We start from the raw sequence: 18,954 nt of genomic DNA, 5'->3' as shown, positions 1-18,954 counted from the left end.
GTTAGGCCATCCAGTTAGGATAAATGTTATGTTGTTGGTTGATAAAATCTGGATGAAGGATGTTTTATTTTATTTTATTCATTTTTTTTTCAGTTTCCCCCCCTGAGGGATTGCCACCTTATTGTGGTCAGGGGGTTTGCGTGCCTCAGTGACCGTAAGAGGAGCTTAGTCTTCAGGTGGGACACCCAAGTTGGACAGGTCTGAAGGTAGAGGCCTGACAAAGTGCAATCCGCTACTCCAGGTTGGGGTTGAACACATAGCTAAAGACCCATTTCAATGAAGAAAGCATCGTTACTATAAGCACAGAAAAAAAAGCGCTGGAGCATGATGTGTACACATGATGCCCCCTTCACATTTCTGACTGCCCCCTCATATAAGCATGCCTAGAACCGCCCCTGATTCCGAACCAGTCTTCCTCACAACAAGAGGATATAGAAAAGGAAGGAACTTAGTGACTACATTCGGACTACAACTGTATAAAAATGGCGGACTTGCGGCGGGCTCTTCAGGTAAGCCTCTACCATACATAATCTGCTGACGTAACAAAGACTAATATGTAGTAACTAAAGTCTCAAATTCCAAACGATTCGTTTAATGTAAGTTTGAAAAATGGCAAGACTGTTCAAAAAAAATATCCGCAATGCCTCCATGGTTTGATTTTAAATATTTCGGACTTATGTGGATTTAAAAATACAGAAAAACAGGTACCAACGGGTAGAAAAAATGTTTTAGCAAATTAAGACCCTTTTAAACTTAAAAGTAAAACGGTCAGCCATTATTGTTAAGAAATATGTGAAGTAAATGTGTTTTGTGTACCAGAAACATTTTCAATTTTGCTTTTGCCTGTCTGGCCAGGAATCGAACCCATGCCTATATGTGCCATTGCAGCACCAAGGATATGATGTAGTATTAATGTGGTCAACAAAAAAAAGTTGCTTATGTCTGAGTCAGTTAAACCATTTTTATTACAAATATTATGCGATTACAAACTCCCACACATTTACTAGCAAAGGTTAACATCTCAATCACTCAGGATTAAGATCTATGCAAAATATTACAGCTTGAAGTTTTTTTTTTATTATTGATTTTGTATTTTTTTTCTAAATCAATGACCCTGTTGGTTGTCTAGTGATGAAGAAATAAAAACTGAAAGTTTCAGAATGAAATTATTGCTAAGAAAAAGGTTCCCAAAATAAAGTCACATAAGCAATACAATATACACAAAAGGAAAAATAAAATAGAAATTCTTAAGTCACCCAGAAACGGGAAAAAGGGCCAAATGTCCTCCCAACTAATCACTGTGCGCTGGAAGGAAGTAGCAGACTGCTAGGTTTGTTTGGAGTGCAGCAGATCTAATGTGCTTCTATCATTAAAATCCGTCATTAATAAAGCAGAGTACCACATATCATTATGTTGCCCCTTTAGATGTACTAACCAAAGTTCACTGAAAAAACTCATTTATTTTCTATTTCTTAGCATTACAATGAGGAAAAGCCCCAATTGGACACATGAAATCAAGCCCAGGAGGAAAAAAGCTATTTAATAATAAAAAAAAATATCTTTAAAAGGGAAATGGGATGGATTAAAGGAGGCAGGGAGGGGGTCCTGCCCCATTGGAATATTTGCGGAGAACACTGCACTTTCTAAAAGCTTTCAGTGACGAGGAGATGGGTGATGCTACCCGTGTTTACTGCACACTGACCTTTTTGCTTTCTTTGCTTCTTTCTTTCAACTCTTATTTTGAAGGCACGATCGCCACAGTCACGTTGTTTTAAGTCTCTTTGCACCTTCCCCTTGTCTTAATTGGCCACTGAACTCACTTGATATTTTGATTTTGCCCCCCCACGCATTTCTTATACCGTTTGGTTTTTAACTGTTGCCGTCATCTATAGAAGAACACACTTCCTCTTGGGTTTGGTCTCGGGAGGTTCCAAAGCAGCCAAGATGGCCTCGTCGAATACGTTCTTCAGTCCTCGCTGGTCCAAAAAAAAAGGAAGCAAGCATCACGTACAGTACAGTCACTAACGCTGTTTCAAAATCAGAATGTGGCTTCTGTCTTTGAGAAATAGCACTAAAAATATACACAATATTATTTTTTGTGCCATGCCATACAATGTACAGACACCAAGTCCATTCAGTTTGTGTCAAAGGTTTTAAAAACCGATCCATTATAATATTATTCCATTAAATAAAAAGCATGCATCTACAACATTTTGATCATTTTGCTTTTCATTGTAAATAAAAAATGGTACGGTATGCATTACATTTTATAACTTAAAACATCTTTAAACTGTAAAACCATTTTATTGTATTTTATATATATTATTGTTTTTTAAATCTATGTAAAACATCTTAGATCACCCTAAAAAACACTCAAAGTAAAATGCAGTATCATTAATATAAAACAATTACTGTAATTTTTAAGTAACAATTCAGCATAGGTAATTGTCATGTAGGTGTAAAAAGAAGTATTTTTAACAGTTAAGCCTAAAAACAATGCAAACTTTACCTTTCGTGACTTAGAACTTTTCACAAAGAGTTATTACTGAGCTTATGTCATACCAAAGAAAAAGCAGAAAAACACTTAAATAAGCAAATTGCAAACTATTGATTGAGAATTGAAAAAAATCCCCTTAAATTATGTCAAGCAGCTTTGGCTATGAATGATGAAATTATATTCATACTGCGCTTTCTATCTCAAAGCGCTTTACAATGAAAAGATTTGTGTAGTCTAAGTATGTCTCGCCACTTTTTCAATTGTCAATTTCGGGATGATTGTAGGTTTTATTCAGGTTGTATCATGTGACGCATCATACCTGCGTGAGGGCAGAGCACTCCACATATTTAACTGCCCTGAGCTCACGAGCCAGCTTCTCTGCGGTCTCGGGGTACAGGGGGCGCTGTTTATTCTTGGCCAGCTTCTCGATGGTGTTGCTGTCCTCCCGCAGGTCCACTTGAGTGCCCACCAACAGGAAAGGCGTACGTGGGCAGTGGTGAGAAATTTCCGGAACCCACTGAAGAGTGAGAAGAATACAAAGGATAGGAATAAAACTGATGTGTAAAACCTTTTTTAAACTTTGCGAAACTTAATGAATGGATGGGCTGATGTCATTACTTTGCAACATGAGCATTTAAACTACATTTAACATTAAAAAAAACATGGAAAGCAGGGTTATATGTGCTGATGGTGTCATATAGCCAGTAATCCCGCTGTTTTTAATGATCATACAAATGTTACTTGGGTCTATTTCAGCGACATCAAATTAGGTTTGTGCAACACAGACGATATAATTCAGGGGCGCCCAACCTTTTTTGCACCTGGAACCGTTTTAATGTAGGCATTACTTTCACGGACAGGCCTTCCGACGAAATATACAACTCACCATAAAGCTGAATAAATGGGAACCGTAGCCTTTTTCCCTTGGCAAAAAAGCTCTCCCAAAACTTTTGCTATTTACTAATTTTTGCTAGTTTGTGGACTTATTTCTTGGCTAACGTTCTGATGCTTTATACGTGATACGTCATCACTAAAGACAAAAGCATTGATATATAGAAAAATTGGATATACTTACCATTAGTTCCAATTGATTTATATCAGGGGTCTCAAACATGCGGCCCGCGAGACCTTATTTTGCGGCCCGCATGAAAATTTAATGTTGGTGCGGCCCGCAAGTTTTCTATGAATGGCGCTTTACAGCGTCATACTTGTATACCCTTGATTTTTCCGGGAGACTCCCATTTTGCAGTGCCCCTCCAGGGGGTTTCTCCCCAATTTCACCCAAACAACAATATTAAGAGGGCACCGTGGAGGCACTGCCTTTGGTGTCCTCTACGACCTGTACGAACAGCGTGCCAGTCTAGCCACATGTTGTTTTTGGCTTCTGTAGACGCAGTTAGGGACGGCGTGGGACAGTGGGAAAGTGGCCGTGCGCAACCCGAGGTTCCCTGGTTCAATCCCCACCTAGTACCAACCTCGTCACGTCCGTTGTGTCCTGAGCGAGACACTTCACCCTTGCTCCTGATGGGTGCTGGTTAGCGCCTTGCATGGCAGCTCCCTCCATCAGTGTGTGAATGGGTAAATGTGGAAGTAGTGTCAAAGCACTTTGAGTACCTTGAAGGTAGAAAAGCGCTATGCAAGTACAACCCATTTATCATTTAAACGACTGCAAGGCATAGTTGATCAACAGCCATACAGGTCACACTGACGGTGGCCGTATAAACAAATATGTGCCACACTGTGAACCCACACCAAACAAGAATGACAAACACATTTAGGGAGAACACCCGCACCGTAACACAACATAAACACAACAGGAAAAATACCCAGAATCCCATGCAGCCCTAACTCTTCCGGGCTACAATATACCCCGTCCCCTATTATAGCCCGAAATAGTTAGGGCTGCATTGGATTCTGGGTATTTGTTCTGTTGTGTTACGGTGCAGATGTTCTCCCAAAATGTGTTTGTCAATCTTGTTTGGTGTGGGTTCACAGTGTGGCGCATATTTGTAACAGTGATAAAGTTGTTGATACGGCCACCCTCAGTGTGACCTGTATGGCTGTTGATCAAGTATGTCTTGAAGTCACTTCCGTGGGTTTGCAGAAGCCTCATACAATGTGATGGGCCGGCACACTGTTTGTATGGGTAAAAGCGGACGAGACGACAGGTTGTAGAGAATGCTAAAGGCAGCGCCATCACGGCACGCCCTTAATATTGTTGTCCGGGTAAAAACTGGGAGAATGATTGCCCTGGGAGATTGTCGGGAGGGGCACTGATATTCGGGTGTTTCCCGGAAAGATCGCGAGAGTTGCTAGGGCAGGAAAGCCATTCAAAGAAGGTGAATTCATTAAAAAGTGCATGTTAGATTTCTTGAAGAAATCTTTTTTTGCGGCCCAGCCTCACCCAGTTTCTGCATCCAGTGGCACCCAGGTAAATTGAGTTTGAGAACCCTGATTTATATGTATTTATATTCTGAAAGCTATGCACAAGTAGATTAAAAATAGTTGAGGAATTGGAAATGACAACTTTACCTCATATGTCAGCAGCTACATTAGGAACATTTATAATCCATTTAAAAATGGATGTAATGTAATTTATATGTAAAATAACATGTGATGTTTATTGTTATTGCAAAAGGCTGCAATATTCAGCCCAATTTTGATTTTAGGCCATAGCCCCCATCCTTACATGAAATGAAAGGGGTTTTTGTTATATTTTCGACACATCTCACCTGCTTCGAGGCAACTTCAGCAAAACTGACCTTCTCTTTGACGTTCTCAAACGAAGACGGGGAGACCACAGAGAAGCAAACAAGGAACACGTCTGTCTGTGGATAGCTGAGAGGACGCAGCCTGTCGTAGTCCTCCTGACCTAAAGGCGCAGGGGAAATTGGATTTTCTTATAAGCTTTTAGTGGCGGAAACAAGACTTTGACTTAAGGTTCATTTTACCTGCTGTGTCAAAAAGGCCTAGTGTGTAGGGCTCGCCTCCGATCATCACTGTCACGGCATAGTTGTCAAAAACCTGTAGAAACATTTTGGTCAGTTAATTATGTGGTTAATTTCCCTAAACACCATTAATATACATAGTAACAGGCATAATAATCTATTCCTTGGTCACAAATGAAGGTAAAAGACGGCGCACTACTTGGCTACAACAAGCAGAAGCATGGTCAATTCAGTCTCAACTAGTTGGCTGTCTAAAAAAAATAATAGAAAATTACATCAGCTTTTACGACATTTTACATAACGAGCTGTATCACAAACAAACGCTGCAATTGTACTCAGGGACTCACCACGCATTGTCTCGGGCATGACAGACAACACTTTTCACCCTGTCATTCCCCTTCCCCTTGCGAGCCTCACCGGCCAGGGTGAGTTGGCTCTGCTGCTCTGGTTATACCCGCTAACAGCCGACGCCATGTATTCGTCAACTCGCAAAAGGAACACTTGAAAATTAATTGACTTTTCTGTTGACTCGTCTTTATTACGTGCACCAATGTACTGTCATCTCAGCCAACATGCCACATTTTTCACTCAGTCTTTCTAATCATTTATATTTAAAAATAAGCATGTGGTCCACGTGTTACAATTCCAAGCAAGATGATCGTGACTCACATATTTTCTAGAATAGTGCAGCCCCAATGGTAACTATTCTGTGAGGCATTACTCTGCTCAATTTGAAACTGCTTTTAAAAAGGGAGTTCAGATCATTCTGACAGTCTCCAAAAATGAAGTAATCACCGACCATCACAACTTCCGATACATGATGAATATTATATTGCTGCTCTTACCGTAGGCACATATTCTGAGGGGAACTTGTTGGTTGTGTAGGAGATGAGTAAGCAGGTCTTTCCGACAGCGCCATCCCCTACAACTACACATTTTATAGTCTGCATCTGCAGAGACAAAGCAGAAAATGGAAAACATCAAAAAGTGCAGACGAAAACCAAAACATTTTTTCGAAGTGTATGTGAGGTAATAAATGTATATTTTATTAGATTCCCACAGCTGCATTATCAGTGCTACTGTTTATATGCCTCTGTCATCTTATCAGGATCACATTGTGTTACGGCATTGTGACTTGGGAGTATTTTAGGAATGATAACATTACATTTACTCAACCATGAACCGGCAGCCTGTTCAGTGGCAATTGGGCATTACTAAATTAAAAGATGTTTTGCTGCATACGCACATCTTAACAATGTCACCACAGGCTGTTAATTTAAAGTGGCATTTTAGGAATTCAGTAAGGCAAATTTATTTATAGAGCACAATTTGTACACAAGGTAAAACTAAGTTGCAGATCCATGAAATACAAGAAGACAAATAAAATCCCAAATAAAAATTAAATAATCACTAAAATAATCTTGAGTGAATTAAAACCTAATAGGAGATTAAATATATTTCGGACGTCATATACACATCTTAAAATAAGTGTTTTCAGCCTGGATTTGAACATTGTGAGAGTTGAATCCTGTGTCACATCTTCTGGAAGACTGTTGCAGATTTGGCTCATATGGTCATATTTCCTGATTCGAGTCAGGACTTGAGCAGCAGCAATCTGGATGTACTGCCGCGGCTTTACAGCCTATTTAGAGAGCCCAGTTAGATGCCATTACAGTATTCTAGCCTGGCGGAGACAAAGGCATTGATTAATTTGTCCAAGTCTGCTTCAGACAAAATTCATTTGATTGGGACGTGGTAAAAAGCTGCTGATATTGACTTAAGTTGGCCGTTAAAAGTTCAACTTAGAGCACTAACTCTGTTGTACAAGTACCGTAGTCAAACTTCAATACATTCACATTATGTAAACAAAATCATGCAATGTAAGTGTCAAAATAAGATTCAAACAGGAAGGGAGATTTGGTAAGATTTCCTGTTCTGTTGCATGTTTTCTTGACGGTATATTTTTCATAAATCATACACTGCAGTCGTTCTCTAACTTTTTATCAAAAGTAACACCTCAAAAATATTTTTTGCTTCAAAAATAGCACCACTTGTTTCCTAGCAGAGGAAAATCTGATTTGAATTAGAATTTCAGCAATGCCTAATCCGTTTTAATGTGTGTTTAAAACATATTTCATGTATGTCAAATATCCTTTTATTTATATTAGAAAATATTTATGGTACTGTTTCTACATACCCTTATTATTTATTCAATGAAAACGGTGTCTCATATCAATGAATGGGTTATTATGTAAAACATACTTTGTATTTATTTAGTCATTCCTTACCCATTCACAATGTTGCAATCTGTCTTCTAATGTTGTATGTAGAAATAAGGGCGTATTTTTTAAATTTTAACTTCGGTTTTGATTCAAAATTTGTGGTTACCGATATATTTTTTAGATCGATAACATCTAAAATTGCTGCTCTCTCTTGGTGTTAAGGTCGCCCGATCATTAAAAAAAAATGTTTTCAGAGTATGTCCTTTGAACTATCTTCAAAAATGTGAGGGAAAAAAGATCAAATTGACTTGGGACACCTCGGCAACATCATCCTCTGGGGATCAATCGGTACACTCCTGTGTAGAAATGTACCAACTATTCTCTTTTGAAGATAAATATGCTCAGTTTTGTTGTCAATATTACAATACATCTTAATGTTGTAATACATATTTTGGACATACAATTGCATCTTACTCAGTTGTCTCTAATAGTTTAGATCTTTAACTACATGAGAAGTGCAATATTCTGTCAAAATTTTGATTGATTGACACTTTTATTAGTAGATTGCACAGTACAGTACATATTCCGTACAATTGACCACTAAATGGTAACACCCCAATAAGTTTTGCAACTTTTTTAAGTCGGGGTCTACGTTAATCAATTCATGGTAAGGCTTCGTATAATACAGTGAAGGTATAAGAGGTGGTGGAAATTTGGACATGGACGATTATAAAATCGATTAGTAAACGTCAAAAATCGGTAATCGCTTTATTCATTGTAAATAAAGTAATGCAGACAGTTCTAAACTTTGGCTGACTGTAGCAAACCTCTTTTATTATATGGCTCTTATGTTTCAGTTTTGTACACATTTCCATTAATTTAATAAATGTGGGAATTTGTTTAACGGTTTCTTATGACAAATGCACTTTTTTTAAAGTTGCAAATGATAAATGTTTATTTAGTGAAACACAAAGAAATGTAAATCTGCGTCAATTCACATAAATTAAAGATGCATCAATAATCGATTGTTTTTTATCATATTATAGCTCCTGAATCGTAATCAAATCATGAAGTGCCTGAATATTCCCACCACAAGCAAGTATCCATCACAATTACATCCACAATAATTAACACATGATGAATTAACACTTATCAAAAATAAGCCTTCTAATGTTGCCGTTATTGTTGATGTAAGTTCATTTTGAACATGTATACAGTTTAATTTTATACGTCAGATATTTAAAATGTTCTTTACAGCATGTCCAAAAACAAGTAGAAGAAGCCAACCTTATTTAATAATACATATTTTCCACTTCATAGCAATTACTAACACAAATGGTTCACTTCCTGTTCTCATTTTGCAACACAATTAACATCAATTAACTCTAAATACAACAGTTGTTTTAATAGTTGAGTCTGTTATGATTCACTCGATGAGATGAATATCTTGTTTTTAACAACTGTTAAGATATTTATGATAATTATTCCTCCTTGTACTTTGTAAACACTTGTCATTTGAACAGCCTCCTAAAGTGAATCACATTAGTGCTTTGTATGATTTATTTGCTTAATCCTTCCTATAATTTAATTCCATATACTGATATGCTAAGGGTCTTAAGTGTTATATGTGATTACAACAGTTTTAAGTTAGATGTTTTCCCTAAAGTTATTTCTTTTTTTGCTGAGAATAATAGTAGTACATTCTGAAGTGTCATGTTTGCTTCGTGGATAATTTTAGCTGCTTACAAATGCACCTAATCATTAAATTTCAATTATTTCCTGTTTGATTGATAAATGGTTTGTTTGTATGCTCTCTATAAACAGCATTATGTATTATTGTAACGGTCCTTCCAATTGTCCTTTTCTAACATTAACGTGTGAATTGTACTTTTGTAGTCTTTCCCCAATATGCTACACAATTACTTCAATATGGTAATACTAGTGAGCACTAAAGAATGTGTAGTGATTTTTGGTCTTGAACAGTGATTCTCAAACTGTGGTACGCGTACCACGAAATATGTACGTACTGTATATGGAGTATCATTGTTATTTGTGTGTAATGTTACAGTGGACAAAAATATTAAATATACTTGTTAAATATATCTGTGTTGGCCCTATAAATAGTTGGCAACTTGTCCAGGGTGTACGCCGGCTTCCGCCCGAATGTAGCTGAGATAGGCTCCAGCATCCCCCGCAACCCCGTAAGGGACAAGCGGTAGAAAATGGATGGATGGAAAACGTTCGCCTTATTTTTTCAATAATACTAAGGCCTACTATACTACGCTACTGTATTCTTATGTTGTCATTATTGTGGTCCGTCCATCCATTGTCTACCGCTTATTCCCTTTGGGTTGCGGGGGGCGCTGGTGCTTATCTCAGCTACAATCGGGCGGAAGGCAGGGTACACCTCTGGACAAGTCACATCACATCGCGGTACTTGGTCAAAAGGGTTTGAGAACCACTGGCCTAGAACATATTTTGCTTTAGTCCAGTGGTTCTCAAATGGGGGCACGCGTACCCCTGGGGGTACTTGAAGGTATGCCAAGGGGTCGTGAGATTTTTTAAAAATATTCTAAAAAAAAACAACAATTCAAAAATCCTTTATTTATTGAATAATACTTCCAACAAAATATGAATGTTAGTTCATAAACTGTAAAAAGAAATGAAACAATATTCAGTGTTGACAGCTAGATTTTTTGTGGAAATTTTCCATAAAGATTGATGTTTAAAATGTATTTTTGTGTCAATCCAGATGGATCTCTACTACAATCCCCAAAAGAGGGCACTTTAAGTTGATGATTACTTCTATGTGTAGAAATCTTTATTTATAATTGAATCACTTGTTTATTTTTCAACAAGTTTTTACTTATTTTTATATCTTTTTTTCCCAAATAGTTCATGAAAGATCACTAAAAATTTGCAATTTTTTGCACTGTTATACAATTTAATAAATTAGAAACTGATGACATAGTGCTGTATTTTACTTCTTTATCCCTTTTTTTCAACCAAAAATGATTTGTGCTGATTAAGGGGTACTTAAATTAAAAAAATCTTCACGGGGGTACATCACTGAAAAAAGGTTGAAAACCACTGCCGTAAGGGGCAAGCGGTAAAAAATGGATGGATGGAAAACGTCCGCTTTATTTTTTAAATAATACTTAGGCCTACTATGCTACTGTATTTTTATGTTGTCATTATTGTGGTACTTGGTCAAAAAGGTTTGAGAACCACTGGTCTCGAACATATTTTGCTTTAGTCATTAGATAAATATATATAGCCAATATATACAAACGCTGTTTCCATATGAGTTGGGAAATTGTGTTAGATGTAAATATAAACAGAATACAATGATTTGCAAATAATTTTCAACCCATATTCAGTTGAATATGCTACAAAGACAACATATTTGATGTTCAAACTGATAAACATTTTTCTTTTTGCAAATAATCATTCACTTTAAAATTTGATGCCAGCAATACGTGATAAAGAAGTTGGGAAAGGTGGCAATAAATACTGATAAAGTTGAGGAATGCTCATCAAACACTTATTTGGAACATCCCACAGGTATGCAGGCTAATTGGGAACAGGTGGGTGCCATGATTGGGTATAAAAGCAGCTTCCATGAAATGCTAAGTAATTCACAAACAAGGATGGGGTGAGGGTCACCACTTTGTAAGCAAATTGTCGAACAGTTTTAGAACAACATTTCTCAACGAGCTATTGCAAGGACTTTAAGGATTTTACCATCTAAGGTCCGTAAAATCATCAAAAAGTTCAGAGAATCTGGAGAAATCACTGCACGTAAGCGATGATATTACGGACCTTTGACCCCTCAGGCGGTACTGCATCAAAAACCGACATCGGTGTGTAAAGGATATCACCCCATGGGCTCAGGAACACTTTATAATACCACTGTCAGTAACTACAGTTGGTCGCTAAATCTGTAAGTGCAGGTTAAAACTCGACTATGCAAAGCGAAAGGCAGTTATCAACAACACAAAGGAACGCCGCCAGCTTTGCTGGGCCTGAGCTCATCTAAGATGGACTGATGCAAAGTGGAAAAGTGTTATGTGGTCTGACGAGTCCACATTTCAAATTATATTTGGAAACTGTGGACGCGGTGTCCTCCGGAACAAAGAGGAAAATAACCATTCGGATTGTTATAGGCGCAAAGTTCAAAAGCCAGCATGTGTGATGGTATGGGGGTGTATTAGTGCCCAAGGCATGGGTAACTTACACATCTGTGAAGGCACCATTAATGCTGAATGGTCCATACAGGTTTTGGAGCAACATATGTTGTCATGGATGCCCCTGCTTATTTCAGCAAAACAATGCCAAGCCACGTGTTACAACAGCGTGGTTTCGTAGCAAAAGAGTGCAGGTAGTAGACTGGCCCACCTGCAGTCCAGACATGTCTCCCATCGAAAATGTGTGGCGCATTATGAAGTGTAAAATACAACAACAAGATCCCGGACTGTTGAACAACTTAAGCTGTACATCAAGCAAGAATGGTAAATAATTCCACTTTCAAAGCTTCAACAGTTTCCTCAGTTCCCAAACGTTTATTGGGTGTTGTTAAAAGAAAAGGTAATGTAACACAGTGGTGAACATGCCCTTTCCCAACTACTTTGGCACATGTTGCAGCCATGAAATTCTAAGTTTATTATTATTTGCAATAAAAAATAAAGTTTATGAGTTTGAACATCAAATATCTTGTCTTTGTAGTGCATTCAACTGAATATGGGTTGAAAGGGATTTGCAAATCATTGTATTTCGTAACACAATTTCCCAACTCGTATGGAAACAGGGTGTGTACATGTTGTATATTTTAAGCAGGAGACTTTTATTGTGTTAGGAGCTTTTGCTTGTAATTTGAGATTCCTTAGCTCTATGTTTGGGAAGCAGTGTTTACTGCAATAAGAGGATTTCGCCCGGACTGAGGCAGACTTGTTAATACATGTACGAGCAGCAAAAAATATTGAAGACAAGACGATCAGTTCCGCACAGGCTACATACCAAAGATGCCTGCAACAGAAACACGTCGGTCCCCCAATACTTGCCCTAATATAGTATATACTTCCGCTTACATAAACATGTCATCGGGCCACAACTATACACTACAAAAGTATGAAGTACGTTTCAATATATTTTAATGTGTACATTAAAAAACAACCTTTTCCATAAATATAAATGTCGATAAAGAGACAAATGGTGAAATTGTAAATAAATGCATGATTAACCAGATAGATGCTAGCTTTGCTGGGAAGGAAATGAGCCGCCGTCCCGGAGGTTTCCTGGCAGCATTAACCAACCTTTCCTCTCGTTGTAAACCGAGAAAGGTAATTGAGATATCCTTCTCGTTTCGAGTCGTTTGAATAGTAAGAGAGAGTCATTTAAAAACAGCTTTTTTCAAACTCTACTCACCGTTTTTCTTCCGACAGGTTAGGCGTTGGTTACATCCGGGTTTGAGGGTCGACTGATTCTGTGAGCATGCGTAGAGCGGACGTGCCGCATTCTCGTCAGGGGGTGGGAAACAGCGCCACGCACAGGAACCGGAAAAACTAGCAGCTACAACAATAAAATACAGGAAGTAAGGTATATGTCTGATGCAGGGGGTCGGCAACCCAAAATGTTGAAAGAGCCATATTGGACCAAAAATACAAAAACAAATCCGTCTGGAGTCGCAAAAAATTAATACAGATAGTGTGTAATTAGAAAATAAATTGAATCAAAAGGATTTAAAGGAAACTAAATGAGGCACAATGATGCAATATGTATATACAGCTGGCCTAAATAGTAGGGCTGCGAATCTTTGGGTGTCCCACGATTCGATTCAATATCGATTCTTGGGGTCACGATTCGATAGTATATCAATTTTTTCGATTCGATTCGATTCGATTCGATTCTCGATTCAAAAACGATATGTTTCCGATTCAAAACGATTCTGTATTCATTCAATACATAGATTTCAGCAGGATCTACCCCAGTCTGCTGACATGCAAGCAGAGTAGATTTAAAAAAAAAAAAAAGCTTTTATAATTGTAAAGGACAATGTTTTATCAACTGATTGCAATAATGTAAATTTGTTTGAACTATTAAACGAACCAAAAATATGACTTATTTTATCTTTGTGAAAACATTGGACACAGTGTGTTGTCCAGCTTATGAGATGCCATGCAAGTGTAAGCCACTGTGACACTATTGTTCTTTTTTTCATTTTTATAAATGTCTAATGATAATGTCAATGAGGGATTTTTTTATCACTGCTATGCTGAAATTATAACTAATATTGATACTGTTGTTGATAATATTCATTTTTGTTTCACTACTTTTGGTTTGTTCTGTGTGGTGTTTGTGTCTTCTCAATTGCTCTGTTTATTGCAGTTCTGGGTGTTGCTGGGTCAGGTTTGGTTTTGGAATTGGATTGCATTGTTATGGTATTGCTGTGTAGTGGGTTTGTTGGATTGATAAAAAAAAAAAAAAAAAATTTTTAAATGAGAATCGATTCTGAATCGCACAACGTATTCGAATAGATTTTTTCCCACACCCCTACTAAATAGCATGTTAGCATCGATTAGCTTGCAGTCATGCAGTGACCATATGTCTGATTAGCACTCCACACAAGTCAATAACATCAACAAAACTCACCTTTGTGCATTCATGCACAACGTTATAAGTTTGGTGGACAAAATGAGACAGAAAAAGAAGTGGTATAAAACACGTCTTGGAAAGTCGACGGAGAAAGTTGTCCATGTAGACAAACTACGGTGAGTTCAAGGACCGCCAAAATTAGTAGGACAAAAAGGCGCTCGCCAAATACTCGAATCAGTGAAGCATGTTTAATATACCGTATTTCCTTGAATTGCCGCAGGACATATAGTATGCGCCTGCCTTGAATTACTGCCGGGTCAAACTCGCTTCGCAAAATAATTAGCGCATGCTTAGTATTACCGCCTGGTCAAACTGGTGACGTCACGAGTGACACTTCCTCTGTCATCATTTTCAAAATGGAGGAGGTTGATTTCAATACCGGTAATTTGAAATCGCATAAAGGGAAGAAGATTAAGAGCTATTCAGTAGGATTTAAGGTCTGAGCTTACATCACACAAAACATTTTACTGCATGCCTTTGGTAAGTGCCGGAGTGAGAAGAGGTTTTAAAATACTTAGTGCATGCTTACTTTTACCGCATGCCTTGGGTAAGCGGAGGAGTGAGAAGAGGTTTTAAATTATTCAGCGCCCCGGCGGCAATTCAATGAAATACTGTAAACAGTGTGCTTTATAGCAGTTAGGGATGTTTGTGTCATGTTTGCCCTCTTGCAGAAACCATATTAAAACAAAAAATATGTTTTTTTCCCCTCATCATTTCCATTTTTCATATATTTTTGAAATAGCTCCAGAGAGCCACTAGGGCGGCGCTAAAGAGCCGCATGCGGCTCCAGAGCCGCGAGTTGCCGACCCCTGGTCTAATGGCAATGATAATTTAGCTCAGGGCAATTTGTTTAATCATTTTGGGGGCATAATTCCTCAAATTACAAAAACTTAAAGACCAACGTCTTGGAAAAATATATCACTCTTGAATCAACACAGTAGTTAATACAATGAACAATGTTAATTATAAACTAAATGTGGGATGTAAATATAATAGAAATATAATTGTTTGTATATAGCGGGGATCGGCAACCCGCGACTCTAGAGCCGCATGTGGCTCTTTAGCGCCGCCCTAGTGGCTCTTTGGAGCTTTTTCAAAAATGTATGAAAAATGAAAAAAGATGAAAGGAAAAAGTATATTTTTTGTTTTAATATGGTTTCTGTAGGAGGACAAACATGACACAAACCTCCCTAATTGTTATAAAGCACACTGTTTGTATTAGACATGCTTCACTGATTCGAATATTTGACGAGCGCCGTTTTGTCCTACTAATTTTGACGGTCAATGAACTCACCGTGGTTTGTTTACATGGACAACTTTCTCCGACTTTCTAGGACGTGTTTTATGCCACTTCTATTTCTGTCTCATTTTGTCCACCAAACTTTTAATGTTGTGCGTGAATGCACAAAGGTGAGTTTTGTTAATGTTATTGACTTGTGTGGAATGCTAATTGGGCATATCACCACCAGGTGTGAATGAATGATGGGTTCCCACTTCTCTGAGCGCTTTGAGTATTTAACAATAGAAAAGCGCAATATAAATCTAATCCATTATTATTATTATTATTATTTGGTCAGTGCATGACTGCAAGCTAATCGATGCTAACATGCTATTTAAGTTAGCTATATGTACACATTGCATCATTATGCCTCATTTGTAGCTATATTTGAGCTCATTTAGTTTCCTTTAAGTCCTCTTAATTCAATGTATATCTCATGACTCACTATCTGTATGTAATATGGCTTTTTAATTTGTTTTGCAGCTCCAGACAGATTTGTTTTTGTATTTTTGGTCCAATATGGCTCTTTCAACATTTTGGGTTGCCGACCCCTGTTATATAGTATATAATTGGTGCAAAGGTTTAACATGTGTACAAGGATATTTCACATGCCTTTACTGTGTATATAATTGAACAGTATTTATGTTGTGTACAATGTGTATTTATAATATCTTGTGAAAAGGAAATGTCATATTTTTTGTAATCTTGTGTATAGGGTTAGGCGCAATAAGTGTTCAAGTTCAGCCCAAACCCTTTCGGTCTAAAACATTTTTTTTTATTTTATTTATGAATGTACAACTGTTTGTTTAGTTTGTTGACCATTGACGGAATACATTATAAACTAACTAACTAACTAATTACTCTGTAATACTTTCACCTTTTTACCTCACCAATTGGCTAATGCATAGTTAATCACTGTAATAAACCAAAAGTGAATGTTTACACTGGTCAAAGATAGGCTATGTGAGAGGGATACCATGCTTTTATGGTACTAATACTATAGTCCAGGGGTCGGGAACCTTTTTGGCTGAGAGAGCCAAGAAGCCAAATATTTTTAAATGTATTTCCGTAAGAGCCATATGATATATTTTTTTTTAACACTGAACACAACTAAACACGTGCATTTTTAAGTAAGACCGACATTTCTAGAGTATAATAGGTCTTATTCTTTGTAATAACATTTGATATTCTGAAGCTAACTGTGGAGGGGGCGTGGCCTGCGGGCCTGCAGCGAAGCGGGGTATTGCCAGGACCGGCCTCGAAATCAGCAACAGGTGCGTAAATGGCCCACCTGGGCCTTGTTATCTAATTCCCTGTTGCTCTGTTATAAGCAGCAGCCAGGAGGGACGGGGTTTGAGCTAGAGCCAGAGTGCGAGCGAGAACGAAAGAGAAAAAGACAATTACTGGAAAGCAACTGAGAGACTTGTTGAAAAATAAAAAAATATTGTAACCCTGAAACAGACTCTCATGTTGGTTCTTGGTGGTCTGAAGAACCCCCAGGAGGGCAAGCCCAAAACTAACCAATAATAAATAAATCACTTCTTACCCTTAATGCAACTTCTTGAACAAGTGCGGTAGAAAAAGGATGGATGGATTCAAATGCATGAGCATGTTTTATATTTTGAACGTTATTTTAACACTTTGAGTACAAGTGGAATTATTCCATTCTTATCGTGTTAAGCAATGTCAGCTCAGATTTATCCGAGAGCCAGATGCAGTCATCAAAAGAGCCACATCTGGCTCGCGAGCCATAGGTTCCCTACCCCTGCTATAGTCGATGATCCTCTAGGTCAGGGTTCCCCAACTTTTTTTCCACCAGGGACTGGTTTAATGTATGCGTTATTTTCACGGACTTGCTTTGATTGATTGATTGATTGATTGACATTTTTATTAGTAGATTGCACAGTACAGTACGTATTCCGTACAATTGACCACTAAATGGTAACACCCCAATAAGTTTTTCAACTTGTTTAAGTCAGGATCCACGTAAATCAATTCATGGTAACGTGTGGCAGATTAAAACAGCAAAACAATTTGCTAAAATAAGTCTTTGGCTACAATCTGGCACATTAACATTTTGTATGTCCATTGATCTGCACTGTCCTATATACTATAACAAAGGAGTTGTAATATACTTCTATTAATAAGCTTATTAGTGTTTTTAGTGGGACAGGCATTACTTAAGTCAGAGAAAATGCAGTATTTTATAAATTAATTATTGTTTCTGTGTGGCCCGGGAGCAAATGCGTCACGGACCGGTACCGGTCCTCGGACCAATGGTTGGGGACCACTGTTCTATGTAACAGCCGTGCTCTGCTGTGGTTTAAAGACCTATTGCAAACATGCTCATATATGTTCCATAACAGGAGAACTCTTATCTGCTGCAAAAATTCTAGTTAAAGATTCTCTACAGAACAGGACTGTTTCGCTGTTTTTAAGGACCGCTCCTATGAAATTGCTCATGCAAAAAAGTTTGTCAAAGATCTCCAATATGAAAGAAACACTTCACTATTTTTAGGATTCTGCTGCAAAAATGCTAGTCAAAGATTGTTGATATGACAGGAGTGCGCTAATGTTTTTGGAAATCTGGTGAAAAACCACTAACGGTAGTCAAAGATCCTCTAAACAACAGGAGCTTTTTGTTGCTTTTAAGAATCTCTTACAAAAACACTTATGCAAAAGTGCTAGCCAAAGATCTTCAATATGACAAGAGCGCGTTGCTGTGTTAGGAATCTTCTGCAAAAATGCTAATCAAATATGTTCAAAATGTCAGGATCACTCTGCTGTTTATAAGGACCTCCAGCAAAAATACTTGCGTTTAAATGCTCATATTAGGAATCTGCTGCACAAATGCTTGTCCAAGGTTTGCGCTATAACAGGAATGCTGTATTTTTTTAGAAACCTGCTGCAAAATTGCTACATATGACAGGAGCGCTACTGATTTCCTCCTGTAAAACCACACATGCAAAAATGCTATTTAAATGTCTTCAATTTGACAGGAGCCCGCTGATATTTTTAGGAATGTACTGCAAAAACATTAAAGATATTTTATATGAAAAATCGTCTGCTGTTTTTAAGACTCAGCTGCAAAAATGATAGCCCACGATTTTTAACATGTCAAGAGCGTTTTTGCTCTTTTAGGAATCTTCTGCAAAAATGCTAGTCAAAGATATTCGATACGACAGGATTACTCTGCTGTTTTGTATGAAAAGTCTTCTGCTGTTTTTAGGAATCTGTTGCGAAAATTGTAGTCCAAGATTCATGATATAACAGGAATGGTCTACTTTTTTAGAAACCTGCTGCAAAATTGATACATATGAAGAGGTTTTAAAATAATTAGTACATGCTTACTTTTAC

At 37.7% G+C, this 18,954-nt stretch overlaps 1 protein-coding gene across 1 annotated transcript; it reads right to left on the bottom strand.

The window, feature by feature from the left end:
* Positions 1-947: 947 nt before the first annotated feature.
* Positions 948-13,235, bottom strand: cdc42l (cell division cycle 42, like). Its single transcript, XM_061914878.1, has 6 exons — positions 13,092-13,235; positions 6,291-6,395; positions 5,449-5,521; positions 5,260-5,369; positions 2,817-3,014; positions 948-1,976 (listed from the first exon to the last, which is right to left on the bottom strand). The coding sequence occupies exons 2-6, from the start codon at positions 6,393-6,395 to the stop codon at positions 1,887-1,889; spliced, it is 576 nt and encodes a 191-aa protein (XP_061770862.1). The 5' UTR covers positions 13,092-13,235; the 3' UTR covers positions 948-1,886.
* Positions 13,236-18,954: the final 5,719 nt, after the last annotated feature.

This window comes from Nerophis ophidion, linkage group LG11, assembly GCF_033978795.1.
Source record: "Nerophis ophidion isolate RoL-2023_Sa linkage group LG11, RoL_Noph_v1.0, whole genome shotgun sequence".
Classification (NCBI taxonomy): Eukaryota; Metazoa; Chordata; class Actinopteri; order Syngnathiformes; family Syngnathidae; genus Nerophis; species Nerophis ophidion.
The sequence above is the reverse complement of the archived record's forward strand: the minus strand, read 5'-3'. Positions and strand labels throughout refer to the sequence as shown.

Coding starts and splice junctions, on each gene's coding strand:
- cdc42l (XM_061914878.1), bottom strand. CDS start 6,395: ATGCAGACTATAAAATGTGTAGTTGTAGGGGATGGCGCTGTCGGAAAG. Junction 5,522..6,290: donor CCTCAGAATATGTGCCTACG/GTAAGAGCAGCA, acceptor ATGTTTCTACAG/GTTTTTGACAACTATGCCGT. Junction 3,015..5,259: donor TTGAGAACGTCAAAGAGAAG/GTCAGTTTTGCT, acceptor CTCACTCTTCAG/TGGGTTCCGGAAATTTCTCA.